General features: G+C 41.3%; 1 protein-coding gene across 4 annotated transcripts in view; it reads right to left on the reverse strand.

Annotated features, from left to right (window-relative positions):
• Positions 1-310: 310 nt before the first annotated feature.
• Positions 311-20,905, reverse strand: part of LOC115199036 (anoctamin-4) — a 45,074-nt gene continuing 24,479 nt past the window's right edge. For 2 of the 4 annotated variants that reach the window (XM_029761550.1, XM_029761551.1), the window contains exons 6-26: positions 20,692-20,736; positions 20,457-20,588; positions 19,968-20,074; positions 19,582-19,637; positions 18,789-18,910; positions 18,408-18,542; positions 17,995-18,091; positions 17,297-17,357; positions 11,069-11,151; positions 9,702-9,842; positions 9,254-9,418; positions 7,972-8,008; positions 7,643-7,754; positions 7,494-7,551; positions 6,738-6,835; positions 6,497-6,639; positions 2,571-2,723; positions 2,118-2,265; positions 1,861-1,980; positions 1,657-1,765; positions 1,364-1,555 (exon numbers count right to left, since the gene is read on the reverse strand). In XM_029761550.1, the coding sequence (XP_029617410.1) occupies positions 1,364-1,555; positions 1,657-1,765; positions 1,861-1,980; positions 2,118-2,265; positions 2,571-2,723; positions 6,497-6,639; positions 6,738-6,835; positions 7,494-7,551; positions 7,643-7,754; positions 7,972-8,008; positions 9,254-9,418; positions 9,702-9,842; positions 11,069-11,151; positions 17,297-17,357; positions 17,995-18,091; positions 18,408-18,542; positions 18,789-18,910; positions 19,582-19,637; positions 19,968-20,074; positions 20,457-20,588; positions 20,692-20,736 (2,314 nt within the window). Of the gene's footprint in view, positions 978-1,351; positions 1,556-1,656; positions 1,766-1,860; positions 1,981-2,117; positions 2,266-2,570; positions 2,724-6,496; positions 6,640-6,737; positions 6,836-7,493; positions 7,552-7,642; positions 7,755-7,971; positions 8,009-9,253; positions 9,419-9,701; positions 9,843-11,068; positions 11,152-17,296; positions 17,358-17,994; positions 18,092-18,407; positions 18,543-18,788; positions 18,911-19,581; positions 19,638-19,967; positions 20,075-20,456; positions 20,589-20,691; positions 20,737-20,905 lie in introns of those variants that run through there. The other 2 variants (XM_029761549.1, XM_029761548.1) reach the window with 2 other exon arrangements.

The following is a 20,905-nucleotide window of genomic DNA, read 5'->3' on the forward strand; positions in this document are numbered from 1 at the left end:
AGAAGATAGGTGTATTGGCACCCCTTGGTGGCCAAGTAGGGAACTGCAGAGGGGGAATCAGGCGTTACCACACTAGACACTAGAGGCAGACAGTAGCTGCAGCTACAGTTACTTACTGGGCAGCCTCTAAACGAGCTGGAGGAGACATCAGTGTTAGTGATGCATACTGTGTTCTGACAACCTGACCTACCCGCTAAGGACGTGCTAACCTCCATGGAGATTCTCATAGTGGCACATTCTGTCAGATGGAAACATGTTGAGACAGTTTTAAAATCACATCAAAGTGCAAATGGGACAATTACAAAACCGGTTTGTAACAACTATGAATTTTTATTACTCTTGTAATTAGTATCCATTGTAAAGGAAGGCATTGGATGTTTGAGCAGTCTGCGTCCACTAACACAGATCTGATGGAACATTTCAAAATAACATTGTAAGCAGCACACAACGTAAGCAGAGAACATGGCCGAAGGTTTACAGCCTTGTAAAAACAATTGATCATGATTCCTCATGAGTTTGTCCTGAAAATAAAAAGGCTAGGATTGTAAACAGGGTTTGTCATTCAACCGCACGGATGACAGAATCTTTTTTTAAGTTGTGACAATAGAACTGCAAAAGTTAGTTTTTTTGTGTTTCTTTGAAATCTACATTCAGGTTTTCAAGAAATGTACAGTTGTGAGTCCAAAGTGGAAGGAACAATCTGGAAAAAAATTAGTAAACCCATTGTCAAATGTTCCAATGTATGTCCTCTTTTTCCCCCTCGCCCACTGGCCTCTCGGTTTCAGAATGACATACAGTACGTTTGAACACCATGGCGAGGAGCATGCTGAATGCAGGTTTGTTGGATGGTCCTCTTGGGAGCGCTCACCTGGTCCAGTGAGAGACGCAGACAGGCAGGACAGTCCCTGGCGTGCATGCAGCCAGTTCTCTGTCATTCCCACACAACACCACCGAGCAAAAATGGACACCAGTATGACCTGTGGAGTCATAGACAGCGTGTCAGTAGATAATCACAACAGTAGTGGAACTTCTAGACAACAGGAACAAAAGGGACATTACTTTTTATTTTATTTCCTTATTTCCCTTCCACGCACAACCGGGTCCCTTGTCGTCCGGTGCTTCAATTGGCAAATCTTACTTCGATAGCTGATGTGTGTTGAGTGTTCAGGCATAAAATGACAGCCGTGCTTCACCCAGATGAGTGGTGCTACACCTTGGTCATACAGGTGACTTATTCATCCTATATATAAATGTAATTCCTATGCGCCACACTCTGCAGCCTGCAAACTGTTATAGATTGCCTGTCAGTATTCCGTGCTGGTCCCTTCAGTGAAGTGTAGTTATTTATCACCTGTTTGTGCATTCAGGGCAATGCGTTATGATGGGCCCTGTAATTCTTCTTCTTCTCGTTCTTCTCCTTCTGCAGTCTCTCTAGCTCGGCCTCGTACATCATCTCCTGGATCAGGTACTTCTCCCGCCGCATGCGGTCCCGCAGGTCCTTAGGCAGGTCTGGGATCAGGTAGGCGATCAGGTTCTTGATGGTGAAAACCATGTGCTACAAAAGAACACAACACCAATAGTACAGTAATTACAGAATCATCTTGGCTGAATTTTGTGTTATGGTTTTGTTGAATGGAATGAACTGTACAAACTAACCTCGAAGACTATGATGAAGGCCAGTCGTGCGGCCAGGACATGCCAGAACTGCAGCGTGTAGGAGTATGGCTCACTGGGCGAGTCTGGGGGCACTCTGTAGTCACGGTACCTGGGGGGTCAAACACAGGGTCGAAAGGTCAAAGGTTATGACTTTTCTGTTCAAACAAGCCCAACCATACCAAGAGGTTTGGTCACCAAATCTACCTGCAGTACTTCACTGCTTCTCCAAACGTATCCGATCCATCTGTCCTGGGCACCGAAGTGTTCTCAAAATCAGACACTCTGAACATCGATAGACTGGCATTCACATATCCCATCATGCACCTGGACAGGAAACAATAAAATGTCAGTGGTTTGACGTTGTGATGCAGGACAATGCCGCTGCCCTCTATTACTAGCCAGAATACATGTCAAAAGGCAGACACTTTGCCTGTGTGGTCACTGTGGTCAGGCTCGCTCACCTCTCCCCGGCCCGGCCCTGCCCGGCACACGGGCCGTACTTGTATGCGTAGACAAGGCGTGGGATGAAGTCGGAGGTGACGGCGATGACAAAGGCGTTGGTGATGACGGACAAGATACCGATGCCCTCCAGGATGCCGTACCAGATCCCTGGAGAGAAAATAACAATGTTCTGGCTCCGATGCAAACGATTTATTACAGTTCACCAGCAAGCAGCCTGTCAGGACGTCTTCAAAGAATACTTATAAAGGGGTTTGAGAATGATTCCAAAAGTATAAAGCATAATAGACTAAAATCTTCTGTCTGTACTGAAACTAATGAAATAGGGTTCCATTAAGTGAAAATAGCTCAGGCACAGTGTTGGCGTAAAACAATTACGTCTATATGGCATGTTTTGCGTTCCTTTGAAAATGGCCCTACAGTAGGGGATTGTCAGAGCGGAAGATGAGCCTAACCTATGTCTTTGGCTTGAGAGGGCAGGGGTCTCCGCCACTGGGTGACAAACTTGTAGGCGTCCAGGCGGATCTCGATGATGTTGTTGAGGAGGGCCAGGAGCGGGGCCAGGGGGAAAGCTGCCACAAATATGGTGGTGAAGCCAAACTGTAAGACTGAAACGCACAGACACTGAGAGTAAAGCGTCACCAGTAGCCCTATTCAAAACCCCATTCAAAAACCCCATTACATTTTGTACAGATGGCCACCCCAAAGCCATATTCACTCAGAAAGGCCAATATGATTTGAGGTTATACCATTCAATGTCGCAATTGCTACTGTAAGTCAGTGCGTGTGGGCATTTTACAGGACAAAGTTAGCCATTTGATTTTGTGCTTCGTGAAGAGCCTCGCCAAGGAAGTCACAGATGGTAGTACATCGAGCGTAAATACAAATCAGCATTCAAAAAGCCTACAGAGACACCACATAATGGATCTATGCAGCATTATGGGTTAAAATAGCATTATGGGTTAAAATAAACAGTGACACATGCATGTGGATATAGCTGCATGCTGTGTGCAACCACGGAATCCTAGCCTAAGCGTTACACTGATCTGTTATTGTCATAAATGTCACGGTCATCTGACATTGTCATACATACATCTATCTACACCAAACACATGTAGGAGAAATGCTTCAAGTAACCATTGTGTGATTAATACATGACATGTGCCTGCTTTATGTATACCTCACATAATCATACTTAAAGGACAATTCCACCTCAAAAACTATCTTTTGGTATTTGTTAAATTAGTCCATTGTTGACATAGTCCCAAAATGTTTTGCTTGTCAGCACTCAAGTTTTCAAGATACGTAACTTTCAAAACACAGAAAGAATCCCCGTATGATGCAAAACGCAGCATCATATAATGCAAAATGCATCATACAGTGATGATTTCTGTATTTTGAAAGTTACGTAGCTTGAAAACTTGAGTGCTGACAAGCAAAACATTTTGGGACTATGTTAACAATGGACTAATTAAACAATACCAAAAGATAGTTTTGGGGCAGACTTTTCCTTCAATATACACATGGAAAATCTATGTAGACATTAATGATTCACATTGTTGGTAAATAAATGTAAACATCATATATACAGTACATGGCATGTATATAATGGTTTACATGAGCAAACACTGTACGAGTGCTAGTTTATGGTTAACCTTCGACCTCTAGCTCCCCAGGGGGGCAAAGAGGATAAATCAGTCATGTAGATCAACTTATTCTAGAATGTAACAAGAGCAGGTTAGAGTTGTTACTGTCCAAACATGTTCCGGTTTTTACTCAACAGTTCTTATATATCAGACTGTATTAGAGGATTATAAAATAGCGAAATATTGAAATTATGACATTTCAATAATGATCTCTCCTAGTTAGTGAAGTTGGCAGAGGCTGCATGCCGTTTTAGGGAATGTCATTCCTGTAAAGGCGAAGAGCTTACAGATTGATATGGACATTTCACATGGAGAATTGCATAGCATTATACTTCAGTTAATAACTATGAGATAACTTTTTAATAATGACATCATACACAGGTCATAACCACTCACTCTTTACGCCAGTGTTTACTTGGTAAATTACATTCCCGGGTCATTTGTAATACTGGTATAAATTGTTAGAAATTCTGTATTCTTATGACAGGTGTTTTTTAGCCTCATGTGGGCCTTGTGACGTTTAATCTATGAACTGGCCACTTATTCAAGTAGGTTGTATTTCAGTCTGGAATCTCTCAGACAGAAAGGTCCTTTCCACCACCCAGAAACTAGCTAGGTTAATCAACATCCTCTGAGGTGATCTATAGTCATCAATAGACTGTAGTCAGGTGTGTTATTGTTTTGGCAGCCTGGAGAAAAAGTTGCCACTAACACCAGCACTTTGCCCACCGCAGAACCACCCGTAGCCCCTCATAGGACACTTTTGCCCAGTGGAAATCTTTTTTCTATAGAAGTAATTAGGTCCTTAGCTAATATTCATGGCCTTTCTCCTCTCCATGTGCAGTTTGCCTGGCAAAGCAGAATATGATGGCAAGGAGCGCAGTAAACATATTTGGCACATGCATTCATGACCTAACTAGTAAACAACATTTTGTTCTACAGTACCTTTCATGTTCACTGCAAGCAATCAGGCAATCAGGGAAAAATGACAACGGAGACAACGGAGTTGGTGTCCCACATCTGACCAATAGGTTCTCTCAACTTATTAACAATTTACATTACACTACTCTTATTACTGTTGAATTATTATTGTAAGCAGTGCAAAAATAATTGTAATTAGTCATTGCTACACTGTACTTACTGTTAGCGTAACTAATGGTAACGTCTAGGGGTGCTGCTAGGGTGAGTTGTGCTGCTCTACGTTGGAGTGTAACAATGAGTAATTCAAATTCTTGTAACACTGTACTCACAGGAACAATTACACTGTACTCACAGGAACAATTACACTGTACTCACAGGAACAATTACACTGTACTCACAGGAACAATTACACTGTACTCACAGGAACAATTACACTGTACTCACAGGAATAATTACACTGTACTCACAGGAACAATTACACTGTACTCACAGGAACAATTACACTGTACTCACAGGAACAATTACACTGTACTCACAGGAACAATTACACTGTACTCACAGGAATAATTACACTGTACTCACAGGAACAATTACACTGTACTCACAGGAACAATTACACTGTACTCACAGGAATAATTACACTGTACTCACAGGAATAATTACACTGTACTCACAGGAACAATTACACTGTACTCACAGGAACAATTACACTGTACTCACAGGAATAATTACACTGTACTCACAGGAATAATTACACTGTACTCACAGGAACAATTACACTGTACTCACAGGAACAATTACACAGTAATAAGAACCCCGTGTAAAGTGTTACCCAAATTGTTTAAGGAAATGGTTCACCCAATATACACATGTAATTGTATTCCTTACGCTGTAAGAAGTCTAGAGGTTTTATATACCTGGCCAGTGGCCACAATTCCCAAATGCTAACATTGTTGTTTTTTTGTCCAAAGACCAATGTAACTCAATATCCCCCAAATTAACATGTTTAGCATTTCATGTCCAAATCATTCCAGTGTCTAAAATTGAGCCATTTCTAGTCAAAGCGTGTGAACATAAACAGAACAGTGTAAGCACCACTGATGGGAATGGGACAAACAGAAAGAAGATCTATCGATGACAACATCAACACATTTTTACACCCGTCTTACACAGAGGAGTTAGCTATGTTTTCTGCATTTATGTATTAACTGTATACAAGATGATGACAGCAATGATTCTCAGTGTTCTCAATGCAGAACAGTGGCTTACTTGGTTGCTCACTCAGGTCTATATGGCTCGAGCCCCACTGATTTCTTCTGATTGGTCAATTGATTGATAGTGAGATAGAAATGATTTGCATTTTAAAGTAACTGTCCAGTGTTTCCAGATTTCTATGGAATATAACCTAGAATTAATTACAACATGAGTGAAATATGTTTCATCCAAAAAATGGTAATTAAGTATGTTAAAAAGCAGCTTTTCTGTATTGGAACGGTGTAGCCCAACAACAGAAACGTGTGTGTGTACACTGGTAATTAAAAAAAATTATATGAGTAGACCAACTGATTGGCCAGCTCCTCCTCAGGAGGATGACATCTTCCTTTATGTGGAAATAGCAAGCATTTTTTAAACGGTCTGTTTGAGGTGTTTTTTTTTTTTTAAGTGTTTTTTCTCCAATGTATGGCCACAAATACGAGTATAGGATGAGTCAACAACATTATTTGGGTATGAGTTTACAGAATATAAAGTTTTAAAAGTGAGATTTTCATTGGACAGTTGCTTTAAATGTGGGCTCAGGGTCAAAGGGTACATACTCATCTCCAGGTATTCGTCAAACAGTCCGTAGGCATTCATGGGCTGCAGGTTGTAGTCCCTCTCCCACTGCGGGAAGCTGGCCTTGGCGTTGGGGCCGTGCTCCTGCCTCAGCTTTCGCCGCGTCCACCAGTTCTGGATCAGCCTGACAAACAAGCAATTATAAAGTCACGGGGGGTGACTGGTGGAGATGACACACTAGGCGCTAGTTGCGTCTAATTGGCTAAGCCAGGCCATACTTACGGGTAGCCCAGCTCCATGAAGTTGTTCCAGGTCTGCTTGAGCACCATGATGATACCCATCTGCATGCAGAGATCTATCAAACAACCACTAGGATGGCACTACACAGAAAGGGGAAACAGTGCCGACACTTTATTCAATCAACAACTCTTCAACTAACTATCCAGTAACCCTACATCCTAACCCTAATTTTCTGGTTCATAACACAGATGTTAGAGTGAGAATACATTAAGGTGTCTGTAAAATAATATACTTGGCAAAACTAATGTAGACATTGGATAAATGCATTTCTAAATCTTCCAAAATCTTTTTTACTACGGAGGAGTCCCAAAATGATCCAAGCTACTTTCTACTTAATCTTGGACACCCAGAACACATTTTTTGGGTATTTGCAGCATAAACTCAATTAAGTTCTGGGAGGAGACGTGTTAGGAAATATACTAAAGAGACTAGTGAAGTCTCCACCCCTCTAATCTGAAACTCTCAGACAGTTTCTGGCAAGTCTACGGAACAAAATGTCCCCTCCACTTCCTAAATTCGAAAGATGCGAGCACCTACGAAATTGTGATGTGATCAGCGATGAAAAATCTACGTACTGGAACAAAGTTCCTAATTCGTTGTGGCATCCCCACAGTTTGTCGACAGATGCTACTACCATTTATGTTAAATGCATCTGTCCACGAGAGTACTTTTCACTAGAATTGTTCCACGTTGAACCTTATTTGAAAAGCCTAATGAAAAACATACAAGTTCACTCACCTCTTCCAGTTTCCAGCGGTTAATGAGGCGGATATAGGCTCCTGGCCGACCAGTGAACCTGACAAAGGTGGTCACATAATTTTACTAACTAATCTCTATGAAATATAGTCGGGTATTACAATTTACACCATGTAGAGATGTTTCCTCACCTGCCCAGGAAAAAAGCTATGTAGAAGGTAGAGCTGTTGAGATTGACAAACTGAAACAGGAACATCTTCAGGGTGAAGCTGTTCTCCCACTCTGACTCAGTCCTTGGCTGCTCTGTGGATACAGAGCCAGAGGGAGAGACAGAGAAACAGAAAGAGAGAGAAAATAGAGAATACCATTAAAATAGAGAAAGAAAAATAAAGAGAGGGAGACCAAAAGAGAGAGAGAGGGTGTGTATAAAATGACAGCCCCTGCATTATATTGACTGTAATTACCTCTGAGGATGGCATGTTACAGCATGATGACAGATGGAGGAACAGTTGTAGCTTACCTAAATTGGTGAGCAGAAGGGCAACTTTTTCATACAACTGAAAAAAACAAGGTTACCAGTTAATAGGGTTTGTTTTCCATGATTCTCTTGATTCTCATGCTGTTGTAGCTAAAATGCAATACGTCACGACATTGAAGGGTGTAAGGATCCATTTTTATCAACATTTTGAGCGCAACTGTATTTAACTATATCAAAAAGCGCTACACGCATGAGGGTTTCACCACTGATATACATTAATATACACTGAGTGTACAAAACATTAAGAACACCTTCCTAATATTGAGTTGCACCCCCCTTTGCCCTCAGAACAGCCTCAATTCATCGGAGCATGGACAAGGCATCGAAAGCGTTCCACAGAGATGCTGGCACATGTTGACTCCAATGATTCCCCCATGAATTCCTGGTAGTGAATCTCTACTCCAAATAGCTTGTTCCATCTCATCCCACAGATGCTCAATTGGATTGAGATCTGGTGACTGGGCAGGCCACTGCAGTAAGCTGAATTCATTCATGTTCGTGGAACCATTTCTGGACAATCCTAGCCTTGTGGCATGGGGCATTATCCTGTTGTTAAAAATCTATTTGCAGACAGATACATGCTGCCATGAAGGGATGCACCTGATTGGCAATGATGTTCAGATATCCTTTGGCATTCAAATGTTGCTCCACTTTTATCAAGGGGCCTAACGTGTGCCATGAAAACACACCCCACACCACCAGCCTGTAATGTTGACACACGGTATGATGGATCAATGTGCTCATGGTTTTCTCCGTACCCTAGTCCTCCCATCAGTGTGAAACAGCAGGAACCAGGATTCATCAGACCAGGCAATGTTTTTCACATTCTCCAGTGTCTTCGTTGCTTAGCCCACTGCAACCACAGTTTCCTGTTTTTAATGAAAGAAGTGGAACTCTGTAAGGTCGTCGGCTGCCATACCCCATTCGTGTCAAGGTATGACAGGTTGTGCATTCTTCTGTGTGTTTTTGGGCACCAATGTTGTACTGGATTGTCAGCTGACTAACTGTAGCCCGTCTGCTGCTCTGCACAATTTGTGTCACAGCCTCCTTTGTCCCCTTTCATCAATGACCCGTTTTTAACCACTGGTTTACCGTTGGCTGGATGTCCTTTGGGTGGAGCAGGTGTTCCTAATGTTGTGTACATTCAGTGTGTGTGTGTGTGTGTATATTATATATATATATATATATATATATATATATATATATATATATGCCGCTTTTTTAATCTCATAATCCTAAATGCATTTCTCAACAAAGCCCTTACCACATTGAGGAGCATGATGATGCAGAAGTTGATGCACACGGCTGTGCCGGTGGTGGCCACCTGAGAGTTATTCCTGATGAGAGCCCAGCCGAAGGCGGCAAAAGTGCTGACTGTGATCACGCGGTAAATCACGATGCCGAAGACGGCAGCGATCACCACCAGTATCTGAGGTCAATAAAACATTCTGGTCAGACACACCGATAGCAACAAGGCAAATCTGATTGATAGCTCACTGCCTTGAGTTGGCTTGCTTGCAACATCACAGTTGTGGGTTTGATTCCTGCATGGGCCACTTACTGAAGACTTGAATGAATTCAAACAAAACCCAGTGGGAAACTGGTTTAACAAGCGGCAAGCATGAGTCAACATGCAAACCATTTTAATGAATCTGTCCCTACTCAAATGAATTTATTATGAAATATTCACTATACCTACTCCAGGGACTTACCATAAAGAAGATTCCAGAAGCTGAGACAATGAGTCGGCTGTACTTGTCTGTAAAGGCCTGGTACGGCTCAGGCTTTCCAGATATGGGGTTCATCCTCTCCTTTTTGGAATATTTGGCCTCAAACTGGGGACGGATTTCCTCCTGCAGCACACAGAAAGCTGGCTGAGCCACAAACGCTCCCAAAATGTTCTGCAAACGTCTGCAAAATGTTCTAGGAACGTGATCATGATACGTCTCCTTGGATTTCTTGAAACAGCTGTAGAATGCATAACTGTGGGTATTTCAAGAACACAGCAGAGTGTCATAACCAAGGTTCAATATTTTCCTGGTATTTTACAAATGTTCCATCCCAAGAATAAAATCACTTTTCTCCTGGGTAACCCGGTATTTCCCGCCAAAACTGGATGTGCCATTCAAAGTGTTACATTTGTGTTACAGAGTGTGGACTGTGTCACTGTATTATATGGACGTCGCTCAAACCATGAAGCTGAAGGAGAGAAACTGTTATGCTGGTGCAGGACATGCAGCCTACAAAGTTAAAATTATAGGCAAGGGAATTTGATTGAAAAAAAGAAATGTAGTAAGGCCTATTTTACATTTATATAATTAGTACATATATATATATATATATATATATACACACACACACAACATTAGGGGAAATAATATATTTCCCCTAATGTTGTGTGACGTGTGTATTAGCGTATAACCCTCCCTTTTGGTAATATTTAGATATGTGCAAAACTGGCAAACACATTTGGAAGGAAAATAAGTGGGCAGAATGTATATATTTTTGTTATTCAATTAAAACCCTAATTTTAGAAAGGGGGTGTTTAAAAAAAATATGACATTAATGTACCTCAATATAAAAAAAAATACAAAAATTCTGTGCTCCATACTGAGGTGGGCTGTCTGTCCCCAACGTGAGCATTGATGATTGATCATGGAGATATGCGATAGCAGAGAGAAGGCCGTAGACTAGATAAGATTTAGACTTTGCATATCATTTAACAGTTCTATTTCACATCATGCTGTTCATAGAATTAATTTACCGGTTTCTTGCTGTTATTTATCCAGAGAAAAGGGATTGGGTTTGGGTGGAAAATCTCAGTAACCCAGTTCCCGCTACTCAAACCTAGTCATAACCCGAGTGGGAATCTCAAGGCAATGCTCCCTCTTGTAATATTTTGTATATTTCAGAAAAGTGGAACGTCCCTAGGACCTTCATGGTATGATTGTTAAAATCTTTTAAGAAATCAAAAAAAAAAATTATAATCTGAAAAGAACTTCTTGCAAGAAACACACACGTTATGCCTGGGAGATTACTTCTAATTTGATGATGCTGATCATAATGAAGATATATTTACCTCCTCTTCCTCCCAGTCAATTAGGTCCCAGTCATACGCAAGGACCGCTCGCCGCCTCTTCCAGAACTCGAGAAACACGGTTGCTAAAATACACAACTAGGTTAGTGTTTGAGGGTTGTTAGGGCTAGGTGAGTATGTGTCATATTCAACGTGGGACAAATATGTACACTTGTGTTCAAGCTATAAAACAATGTTGGCAATGTATTACAAACAGAATCATTTAAATTCAACCATCTCTTGCATTGCTGCTAAAAACAGGAACCATTTAAATTCAACCATCGCTTTCTTAGTTGAAGGTTGTTTTGCATGACTCAAAATGATTCAATTATCACTTCAAGAAGTTCTCCACATTCAGATAAGACAATAATACAAGTATTTTGCAGCAGGGTTGCTGGGTGCCAGGATTCATACTGTTACTTCAGTTATCTAAAATCGTTCAATATTTTAGCTATTTAGGATGGTCACAATAGGTCATTTCACCAACAAGCCATTGCTGCCTTTAAAGCACTGGAGAGAGAGGGAAGGTTCTCCTGAACAAGGTCCTTTGGATGGGTTACCCATTGCCAATCTGTTTACCAGTGTGTCACTTGACAATCAGAGCAATATCTCTTTGCAGAGGCTGGACTAAGATCAGTTAAACTAGTAGCTCTGAATGGAAAGGCACATGTTTTAGTAGTTCCAGACAGTTGCATGAGGCCGGCCAGTGACTAGCGGTCTCTTTTGGTGGAAAGGCACATGCTTCTGCAGAGCCAGCAGCAGGGGAGCACACTTCAGAGGAATGTTAATGAAGCGATTTCAATGGGTATTCTACTGTAGGTGAATGCCAAGAAATAGTCAGTGTTGAACAACAGCAAGGCCCTGCAGCAAGATTCACTGCTCTCCAGACAAACCCAGGTAGGTTGAGTTTTATACTTATTTACAGGCAGTCCAACGATACTGTATTGCAGGAATCATCAACTAGATTCAGCCGCAGGCCATTTTTTTTCTTGAGGGGATGGTTAGGAGGTTAGAACCATAATTACAAATAATTTGTAGACTGCAAAAAGACTGCCCGAACAGATGTTTGACTAAAACAATAATTTCAAACCTTACTTGCATTTGTATATGATCACGTCGTGTCTCTCTATTATGCGTGAGAATACTTGGGAACAGATTTCTTAAATTAAAGTAACTTAAAGCTGATGAACTGTTTTCTTTTTTACAGTCTCATGTCCAACAATGAAAATTCCCCACACAAAAAAAAAGAAAAAGTTTTTGCTCAGAAAACTTTGGGGGCCAAATAAATCCACCAGCGGGCCAAATTCTGCCCACGGCCCGCCAGTTGGGGAACCAAGCTGTATTAAGTATCTGAGGGCCTATGCAGTTATTTATCCTTGATTAATCCCAAATGTATTTTAAAATGTTTTGCTTTATTGTTCTACTTTTATACCTGTGGTTCCACTTGTATGCACCTAAATGATTATAAGTGTGTCTGGATATTGTGTCAGATAAATGACTAAAATGTAAACGTAATTGCACTACAGAAAATGATTGCAATCTACCAGTTGAAAGACACCGAATGCAGTTAGGTTGTTTATCACTTGTAGATTTTCCATAATTTGCTCTAGCAACAAACAACAACAAAAAGACTAAAAATGTGAGTAGGCTATGGGATTGTTACAAAATAGTAGTGTGCTATTGAGGTGTAGCTAACATGTATTACTTACATGTTTCAGGTTAGTTTATTCGTTTTTGCTACCTACTGTAACTGTTTCACGTTTTCAGCTGATCTACTTTGTTGCATGAAGTTGAGTGAAGCACAGTTCACGCAATATATTTGACCATTGAAGTACTGTAACTTCGTACCAAGGAGATAACATCGCCAATTTGTGACTAATGAATTAAAGGCAGGGTTAGATAAAATATTTTTGGTAGACATTGCACTCAAGAGAATGATGAATGGTGGAGATTTAACCTACATTTGACCCCATTAACCTACATATGAATCTCGCTAACACATTAGATAACACGTTAGATAACACATTAGGGAATAAATCCGCAATAGCCGAAACAGCACCACTGGACACCCCACCCGCATTTTTTATTGTTCTTGTTTTGAGGAAATGAGCATCCAGCATCTTACATACTCTGCTGTTCTCTCGCGCGCGCAAAGATGTCCGAAGGGGAAAAAAACAGTTTGTTGTTTGATGTAACGTCTTAGATGTTGTAATATCGCAAACGGATGTGGCAGTTTCACCGCTGGATTCAAGCTTTAAGTACACGATGCCTACGTAAAGCCATCACAAACAACGACCACTGATCAACACGTGACCATTCAAAACAGTGAACAGTATGACAAACATCAAGACTCATGAAGTATGCAATCAGTAACCATAACGTACACTGAAGAAACATGCAAACCCTACTGTCAAACTCTTATGAAGAATTATGACAGCCTCTGTCAAGTCCAAAATGTTGTTATCTAAAGCAATATGTGGTTGACGCTACATGCTAATGTCTCCGTCTTGTCTAGATTGGTCCTGGTCCTGTGTAAAGGAGTTGATCGATGGGCCGTCCCCAGAATGACAGCTTCTCGCTGGACCTTTCCCAGTCAGACGTCTGGGTCTGGCAGCCAGAACCCACGCCAACGGCGGGTGAGTGAATCACATACAGTTGAAGTCGGAAGTTTACATACACCTTAGCCAAATACATTTAAACTCAGTTTTTCACAATTCCTGACATTTAATCCTAATAAAAATTCCCTGTTTTAGGTCAGTTATGATCACCACTTTATTTTAAGAATGTGAAATGTCAGAATAATAGTAGAGAGAATTATTTATTTCAGCTTTTATTTCTTAAAATCACATTCCCAGTGGGTCAGAAGTTTACATACACTCAATTAGTATTTGGTAGTGTTGCCTTTAAATTGTGTAACTTGAGTCAACCGTTTCCGTTGGGTGAATTTTGGTCCATTCCTCCTGACAGAGCTGGTGTAACTGAGTCAGGTTTGTAGGCCTCCTTGCTCGCACACACTTTTTCAGTTCTTCCCACAAATTTTCTATAGGATTGAGGTCAGGGCTTTGTGATGGCCACTCTAATACCTTGACTTTGTTGTCCTTAAGCCATTTTGCCACACCTTTGGAAGTATGCTTGTGGTTATTGTCCACTTGGAAGACCCATTTGCAACCAAGCTTTAACTTCCTGACTGATGTCTTGAGATGTTGCTTCAATATAGCCACATCATTTTCCATCCTCATGATTCCATCTATTTTGTGAAGTGCACCAGTCCCTCCTGCAGCAAAGCACACCCACAACATGATGCTGTCACCCCCGTGCTTCACGGTTGAGATGGTGTTCTTTGGCTTGCAAGCCTCCCCCATTTTCCTCCAAACATAACAATGGTCATTATGACCAAGCAGGTCTATTTGTGTTTCATCAGACCAGAGGACATTTCTCCAAAAAGTACGATCTTTGTGTCCATGTGCAGTTGCAAACCGTAGTCTGGCTTTTTTATGGCGGTTTTGGAGCAGTGGCTTCTTCCTTGCTGAGCAGCCTTTCAGGTTATGTCGATATAGGACTCGTTTTACTGTGGATATAGATACTTTTGTAAATGTTTCATCCAGCATCTCCACAAGGTCCTTTGCTGTTGTCCTGTGATTGATTTGCACTTTTCACACCAAAGTACGTTCATCTCTAGGAGACAGAACGCGTCTCCTTCCTGAGTGGTATGGCGGCTGCGTGGTTCCATGGTGTTTACACTTGCGTACTATTGTTTGTACAGATGAACGTAGTAACTTCAGGCGTTTGGAAATTGCTCCCAAGGATGAACCTGTCTTGTGGAGGTCTACAATTTGTCTTCTGAGGTCTTGGCTGATGTCTTTTCATTTTCCCATGATGTCAAGCAAAGAGGCACTGAGTTTAAAGGTAAGCCTTGAAATACATCCACAGGTACACCTACAATTGACTCAAATGATGTCAAGTAGTCTATCAGAAGCTTCTAAAGCCATGACATCATTTTCTGGAATTTTCCAAGCTGTTTAAAGACACAGTCAACTTAGTGTATGTAAACTTCTGACCCACTGGAATTGTGATACAGTGAATTATAAGTGAAATAATCTGTCTGTAAACAATTGTTGGAAAAATTACTTGTGTCATGCACAAAGTAGATGTCCTAACCGACTTGCCAAAAGTAGTTTGTTAACAAGGAATTTGTGGAGTGGTTGAAAAACGAGTTTTAATGACTCCAACCTAAGTGTATGTAAACTTCCGACTTCAACTGTAAATCAAGTGCTATATATTGCATGTGAAAGTGGCCTAGAATGCACCTTGGAGCATTGCTCCATTGTTTGTGTTGGTCAATTCATTCTTCTTGGATAAACTGAATTTAAATTGCTGACTTACAGTACAGTATTATATGTAGAGTGTGTAATGAATACCTGATCAAATGTATGTTGAAGTTAAATCCCTCTATACCATAAATTGCTCACCATAAAAGATGAACGACAAGGAAATTTATAAGAGTGGTTTCCACAAGCCCTGAAGACAATGTCTGAATTTGCAGTGCAATCAATAATTGAAAAACTAAGAGCTACAGCTATTTTAATATGAGCACAGTCTGGCAGCGCATTCACCACCTCAGCTTTGGAAGTCACCTGAGAGAATAGAAGATACATTACACAACTGGTATTTCTCATTTGAACTATCTGGAAAATAGAGATGTCTGGTAGTATGGATTAGTGTTTGGGCAGTTTACAGTCAGGTATCTACAGTGGATTAAAGCCATTGTTCATGGCCATTATTCAATTGTGTACGTTTCTGGAAAACAGATGGAAGAGGACTGGTGTGGAAGAGGAAATTCGATTTTTAATCTTACATGACCTGAAGAAGACACAGGTCATCCTGTTCTTCGTCTTGTCTTTAAGGTTGTTCTGCTCCTTGATATGTAATTTAACCAGTCTGTTTTAGAACTGTTTCTAAACTGCCCTGTTGTAATTTCCTGTCAAACGATCTTTCATGGTTCCTGTTGTCCCAGGATGTGTGGGGGAGTGGACATGTCCTTGATATGATTGGTCTTTCTCAGAGTCTACTATCCGTGGTGATAAGCAGAAGTACCAGACTCATTTGAAGGACATGTGAAACACCCCACCCATCCTTGGTCTGTATAACATGTCTGTGGAGAACAAATAGCGAGTCAAATTGGTTTTCCCTTGCATGCATGCTCGTAATAAAGCTTTTTTATATTGAGATTGGACTGCCTTTTTCCACCACACTGGTTACAGTCTACAACTTCTGTATGGTTACTTTGCCATACGTTGCAAAGGGCTTGGCCCTGGCCATTACGAGCTCTTGTCCAGATGTGCTAGGTCTAATCTGGGTCCATTTCCCCAGGGACATTTTGGATAAACTGTAGACATTTGATCATCCCCTCCTCTACATTAGTCTACCAGCTTTGCGCTCTTCCTTTATCTCACTCACTCTTTCTCTCCCTAACTCTTTTTCCCCACCTGTCTTCTCACACAGACGCCCAGGTCTTCATTTGGCTAGCGCTTCTGTTGGCCTTTGGCCTGCAGTTCTACCTAGCTGTGTTCTGCCTGCTGAAGTGCTGGAGTTTTGACACGAGGCTAAAGCAGGCTCTTAAAAACCTGCCCTCTACGGGGAAGCTCCTCACAACAGGTAGGTCTATTCCAGGGATGTTGCATGACAGTGCAGTGATCCATGAACTGACCAAGGCAAGTATGTAGTTTGACAAAAACTTTGGTTTTTGTTTTATCAAATCCACTGAACACTTTCGATCTCACTACATTCTGAAATCAAAAGTTAAGCAGGTTGAAATGCGACCTTTCATTTGACTAAACTGGAGGCAATGTTAATAACACCTGTATTCCATATGTTTCAGTCCCTTCCATCATTCAACTTCCAGAGGACTTGAAGAGTGTGAAAGCACCGGCTTACTGTCGTTATGACGTAGAAGTGGCTGAATCCTCCCTGCCTAGACCCTGCTGCTATGACGATGAGGAGGCTGGGCCCTGCACTAACTCTCCCTATACACCCTTTGCCTGGGATCTTGTGCAATGCTGAGGAGGACCCTGTAACACTTCACTGTAAATACTGAAACTTAAATATAGTGAGCATGGAATGCTGATCCATAAAACTGTTGAGTAAGTTACTTCTTAAACTTAATTTTTTAAATAAAATTAGATTTGTTTTAAATATAGCCTATCATATTTATAATAAATGATAAAAACTCACCCCACACAGCCATGAATACAGCAAAGAAAACTGTTGCTCCGTTGTCAAAAAGATGGGTGACCTAAAGCCAAGAAACAGATCAATAGCAGTTGCTTAGAGAAATTATTTCTGAAAACATGAATTCAGTACAAACACATAAAGTAGTCACATTTGTACATAAAGATTACAAAGGAGGGCTGTTCGTTAGACATTTTCCAGAGCAAGCTCACAAAGTAGCCCCTTGTAGCTCAGTTGGTAGAGTGTGACACTTGAAACACCAGGGTTGTGGGTTCGATTCCCATGAGGGACCAGTATGAAAATGTATGCATTCGCTACTGCAAGTTGCTCTGGATAAGAGCATCTGCTAAATGACAAAAATGTGAAGTAAAAAGGTTACCTTGCTCAATGTGTTATACTAATGTTTTACTGTGGGATAGCTCTGGAGTAAATGTTTGTCAAAAAATGTAATATGTTTCTAAAAAGTATATGACAAAAATCACTGTTCCTGGAGAACTGCAGTGTACGAAGGCTTTTGTTTCAGCCCAGCTCTAACACAAAATAATTCTGGTCTAAATTTATGACCATCATTAGTTAATCATTTGAATCACACACAGTGGCTCTCCAGGATCGGAATTAGCCACAACTGCCCTGATGTTTGTCAGCCGTGCTCAGTCTGGGGCAAATGTTTAACACACTCTACATGGTAGTACGGAAGTCACCTTGGCATAGATGCAGCTGTCTGAGAGTCTCAGGTAGGGGCAGTACTCGTCACATATGGGGCACATGATGATGTCAGTGGCCTGGCAGATTTCTTTACTGGAGAATCACAGACAACCTTTAGCCTGGTTCCATACACTCATCAATTCTTATTGCATTTATCAGCCTTGGTCAGTGCTGCCACACGACTAAGGCATTGATAGCATTGGTAATAGACTTCTACCAGACTAAGGCCAAATTTACACCAGTGTAAAGCATGCGTCTGTTTGGTATTTTTTTCTAGTGGAAGAACACAAGACCAAACATAGAGAAGGATAAAATATGTATAAAATACTAATATGTATAAAATACTCAATGAGGCTAAAGGTTGTCCTAATTAAAGAAGACCAATGAGTATTAGGTGAGCTCACATTACCTGACCTGGCAGTGGTCTAGGGTGAACCAGCCGTAGAGGAAGACCATGAGCCCAACCAGCGCCGCAGGGAACAGCATCCCAGTGTACCAACCCAGCCAGGCAAAATAGAGACCAATTTTCTCCCCGAAGTACCGCCTGACAACACCGCCAGGAGACAAACATGTCATTATGTACCAGCCCTGAAATGATGTTGTGGCTTCATACGTTTTTAATGATCTAGTAAATGCACTCCTTCATTGATTAATTCATGTGGCTTTAATACATGTGGCTGGTGAAGTTGTATTGCTTTCAGGATCGAGGACAACCTGCAAGATGCAGATAATACATTGTATTAGATCTGTGATGTCCTTATAGAGCAGGAGTGTTAACACAGTGTTGTACCTTATGAGGTCCAGTGGCTGGTACTTGTACCACACACCCCACCAGGCCCAGCATTCATACAGCAAGTGTCTGTGGTTCTCTGCTCCATGCGTCCGGATGGAGTTCTTACTTCTGTAGCTCCCCTGTTAACACACACACGTAATGTACCATCATAACTACAGCTGTAGGATCTTAATTTGATCACTTTTTTTGTTGCTGACAGGAAATGCAAACTTGTAGTGTATTTGAGTTTTAAAAATGCTTCTAAAGTTTGTAATTTCCACTTTGAAATATCAGGACTTGATTTGTCCCAATGAAAAATGTATCAACCCCTACAAAAATATCCATTAATTATAAATCAAATAATAATTCACTTTTTCGGTTGCCGCAGGATTATTTTCCTGCTGTAGTGAACTGACTCAAATGAAGATCCTACAAGTGATATTTCTCTTCCAAGCAGTGGCGGTTCTAGACCATTTCAACTGGGGGGGGGCCAAGCTTGGGCCAGTTGTACTGTTAGAGGGGCCAGTTTACATTAGAAGTTATTGTTGTCATATCGTTTTCTTCACTGCATTGCAGGCATTAGCAGGCAAAAGACCATGTTCATAATAATTTGTGTTCCGCGTTGCCACTGTCTAATAACGGATGTAAAAAAAGAACGATAGCAAAAATTAGTTATGTAAAAAATTATTTCATACTCCACATTTAGGGGGGCCACAAGGGGGTCCAAAATTGTTGTCACAGGGGCACTGCCCCCCCCCCCCCCAGTACCACCCCTGCTTCCAAGCCAATGTGTGAAGTGTCAGTGCATTACCTCATGAAGGGGAAAAGCTGCCTCGTATGAACTATTGCTCAAAAGACGATTCAGCCCTGGAGCATAAACAAGAACATGAAGACACTGTCAATAACTCTACACACCAGAGACATGCTGTATCTCAAACGTGGAACACATCTAGCAGTGGACTTGTACTACTTGGAGAGGTGCCAAGTAGCCTACCGGTTAGGAGCGTTGGGCCAGTAACTGAAAGGTCGCTGATTCGAATCCCTGAGCCGACTAGGTGAAAAATCTGTCATTGTACCCTTGAGCAAGGCACTTAACCCTAATTGCTCCTGTAAATCACCGTCTGCTAAATGACTACAATGTAAATGTATTATCCAAAGGCCATTTGTAACTGTGTTAGACAACGATGACAATCTCACCCATTTTGTCTTTGCCCTCCTCATATTTGACCCTTTGCAAGATATGATGGACGATGCGACTCCTGGTAGCGTTGTTGAAGAATGTGTCTTTGTTGTGAATGGTGAAACTGTAACATAATATAGATACAGAAAAGGATCCTAGATCATATTTCTTCTAGACCGTTCCAGTCCGTTGGATTTATTGAGCTTTTGAAAAGCACACCATTTTGGCTTGGTGACATCTCAGTGCATTCTATATCATTTTGCCTCGACTGGCGCTTGTGAGCCCCCCAAAAAGACCCCTAAAATTGGACCACACCCACAAGGAAATTTAGTTCATTTGTTTACATTGCAAAAATGTGGTACCCAAAACTAAGAATTGTGGTTTAAAGATGGAAGACATTGATTCATTTTCACCTTTAATTTAGTAAGGAAAAAACATATACCAGCCTGGTGGTGGACACACACACACACACACACACACACACACACACACACTCACACACTCACTGATGTATTCTGGAGCGACTGAAGGGGGCGGTAAAGCTCTCGTTCTCCTCCAGGTCAGGGAGGGTGTTGTTGTCAAACTTCATGGGTTTGCGAGGCAGCCATCCTCGAAATCTGTTGATTCTCTTCTCCATCCTGGATGGTGACAGAAAACCCAAAACCATATCAAACATAGCCAGAGACCATTAACATTAGGGTTGTGCCCCAAAATTCGATCAATGAATCAATTAGCACTCACCTACTCATGAACTTGTACCGTCGATGCATGTAGTAGATTTTCCTCCTGAAAACTCCCACAACATTATCAACTATTAAAAATCTCGGTGCATTAATGCATTGCAGTGGCCTGGGGCGGTCTAGCAGTCTAGGTCACTTAAGCCTCTGGAACACATATACCGGTGCTCGCATGTGTTAGAATGGTAAGAGTGCTCTAGAAGGGTCAGATTCTATCT

This window comes from Salmo trutta, chromosome 8 (assembly GCF_901001165.1).
Source record: "Salmo trutta chromosome 8, fSalTru1.1, whole genome shotgun sequence".
NCBI lineage: Eukaryota > Metazoa > Chordata > Actinopteri > Salmoniformes > Salmonidae > Salmo > Salmo trutta.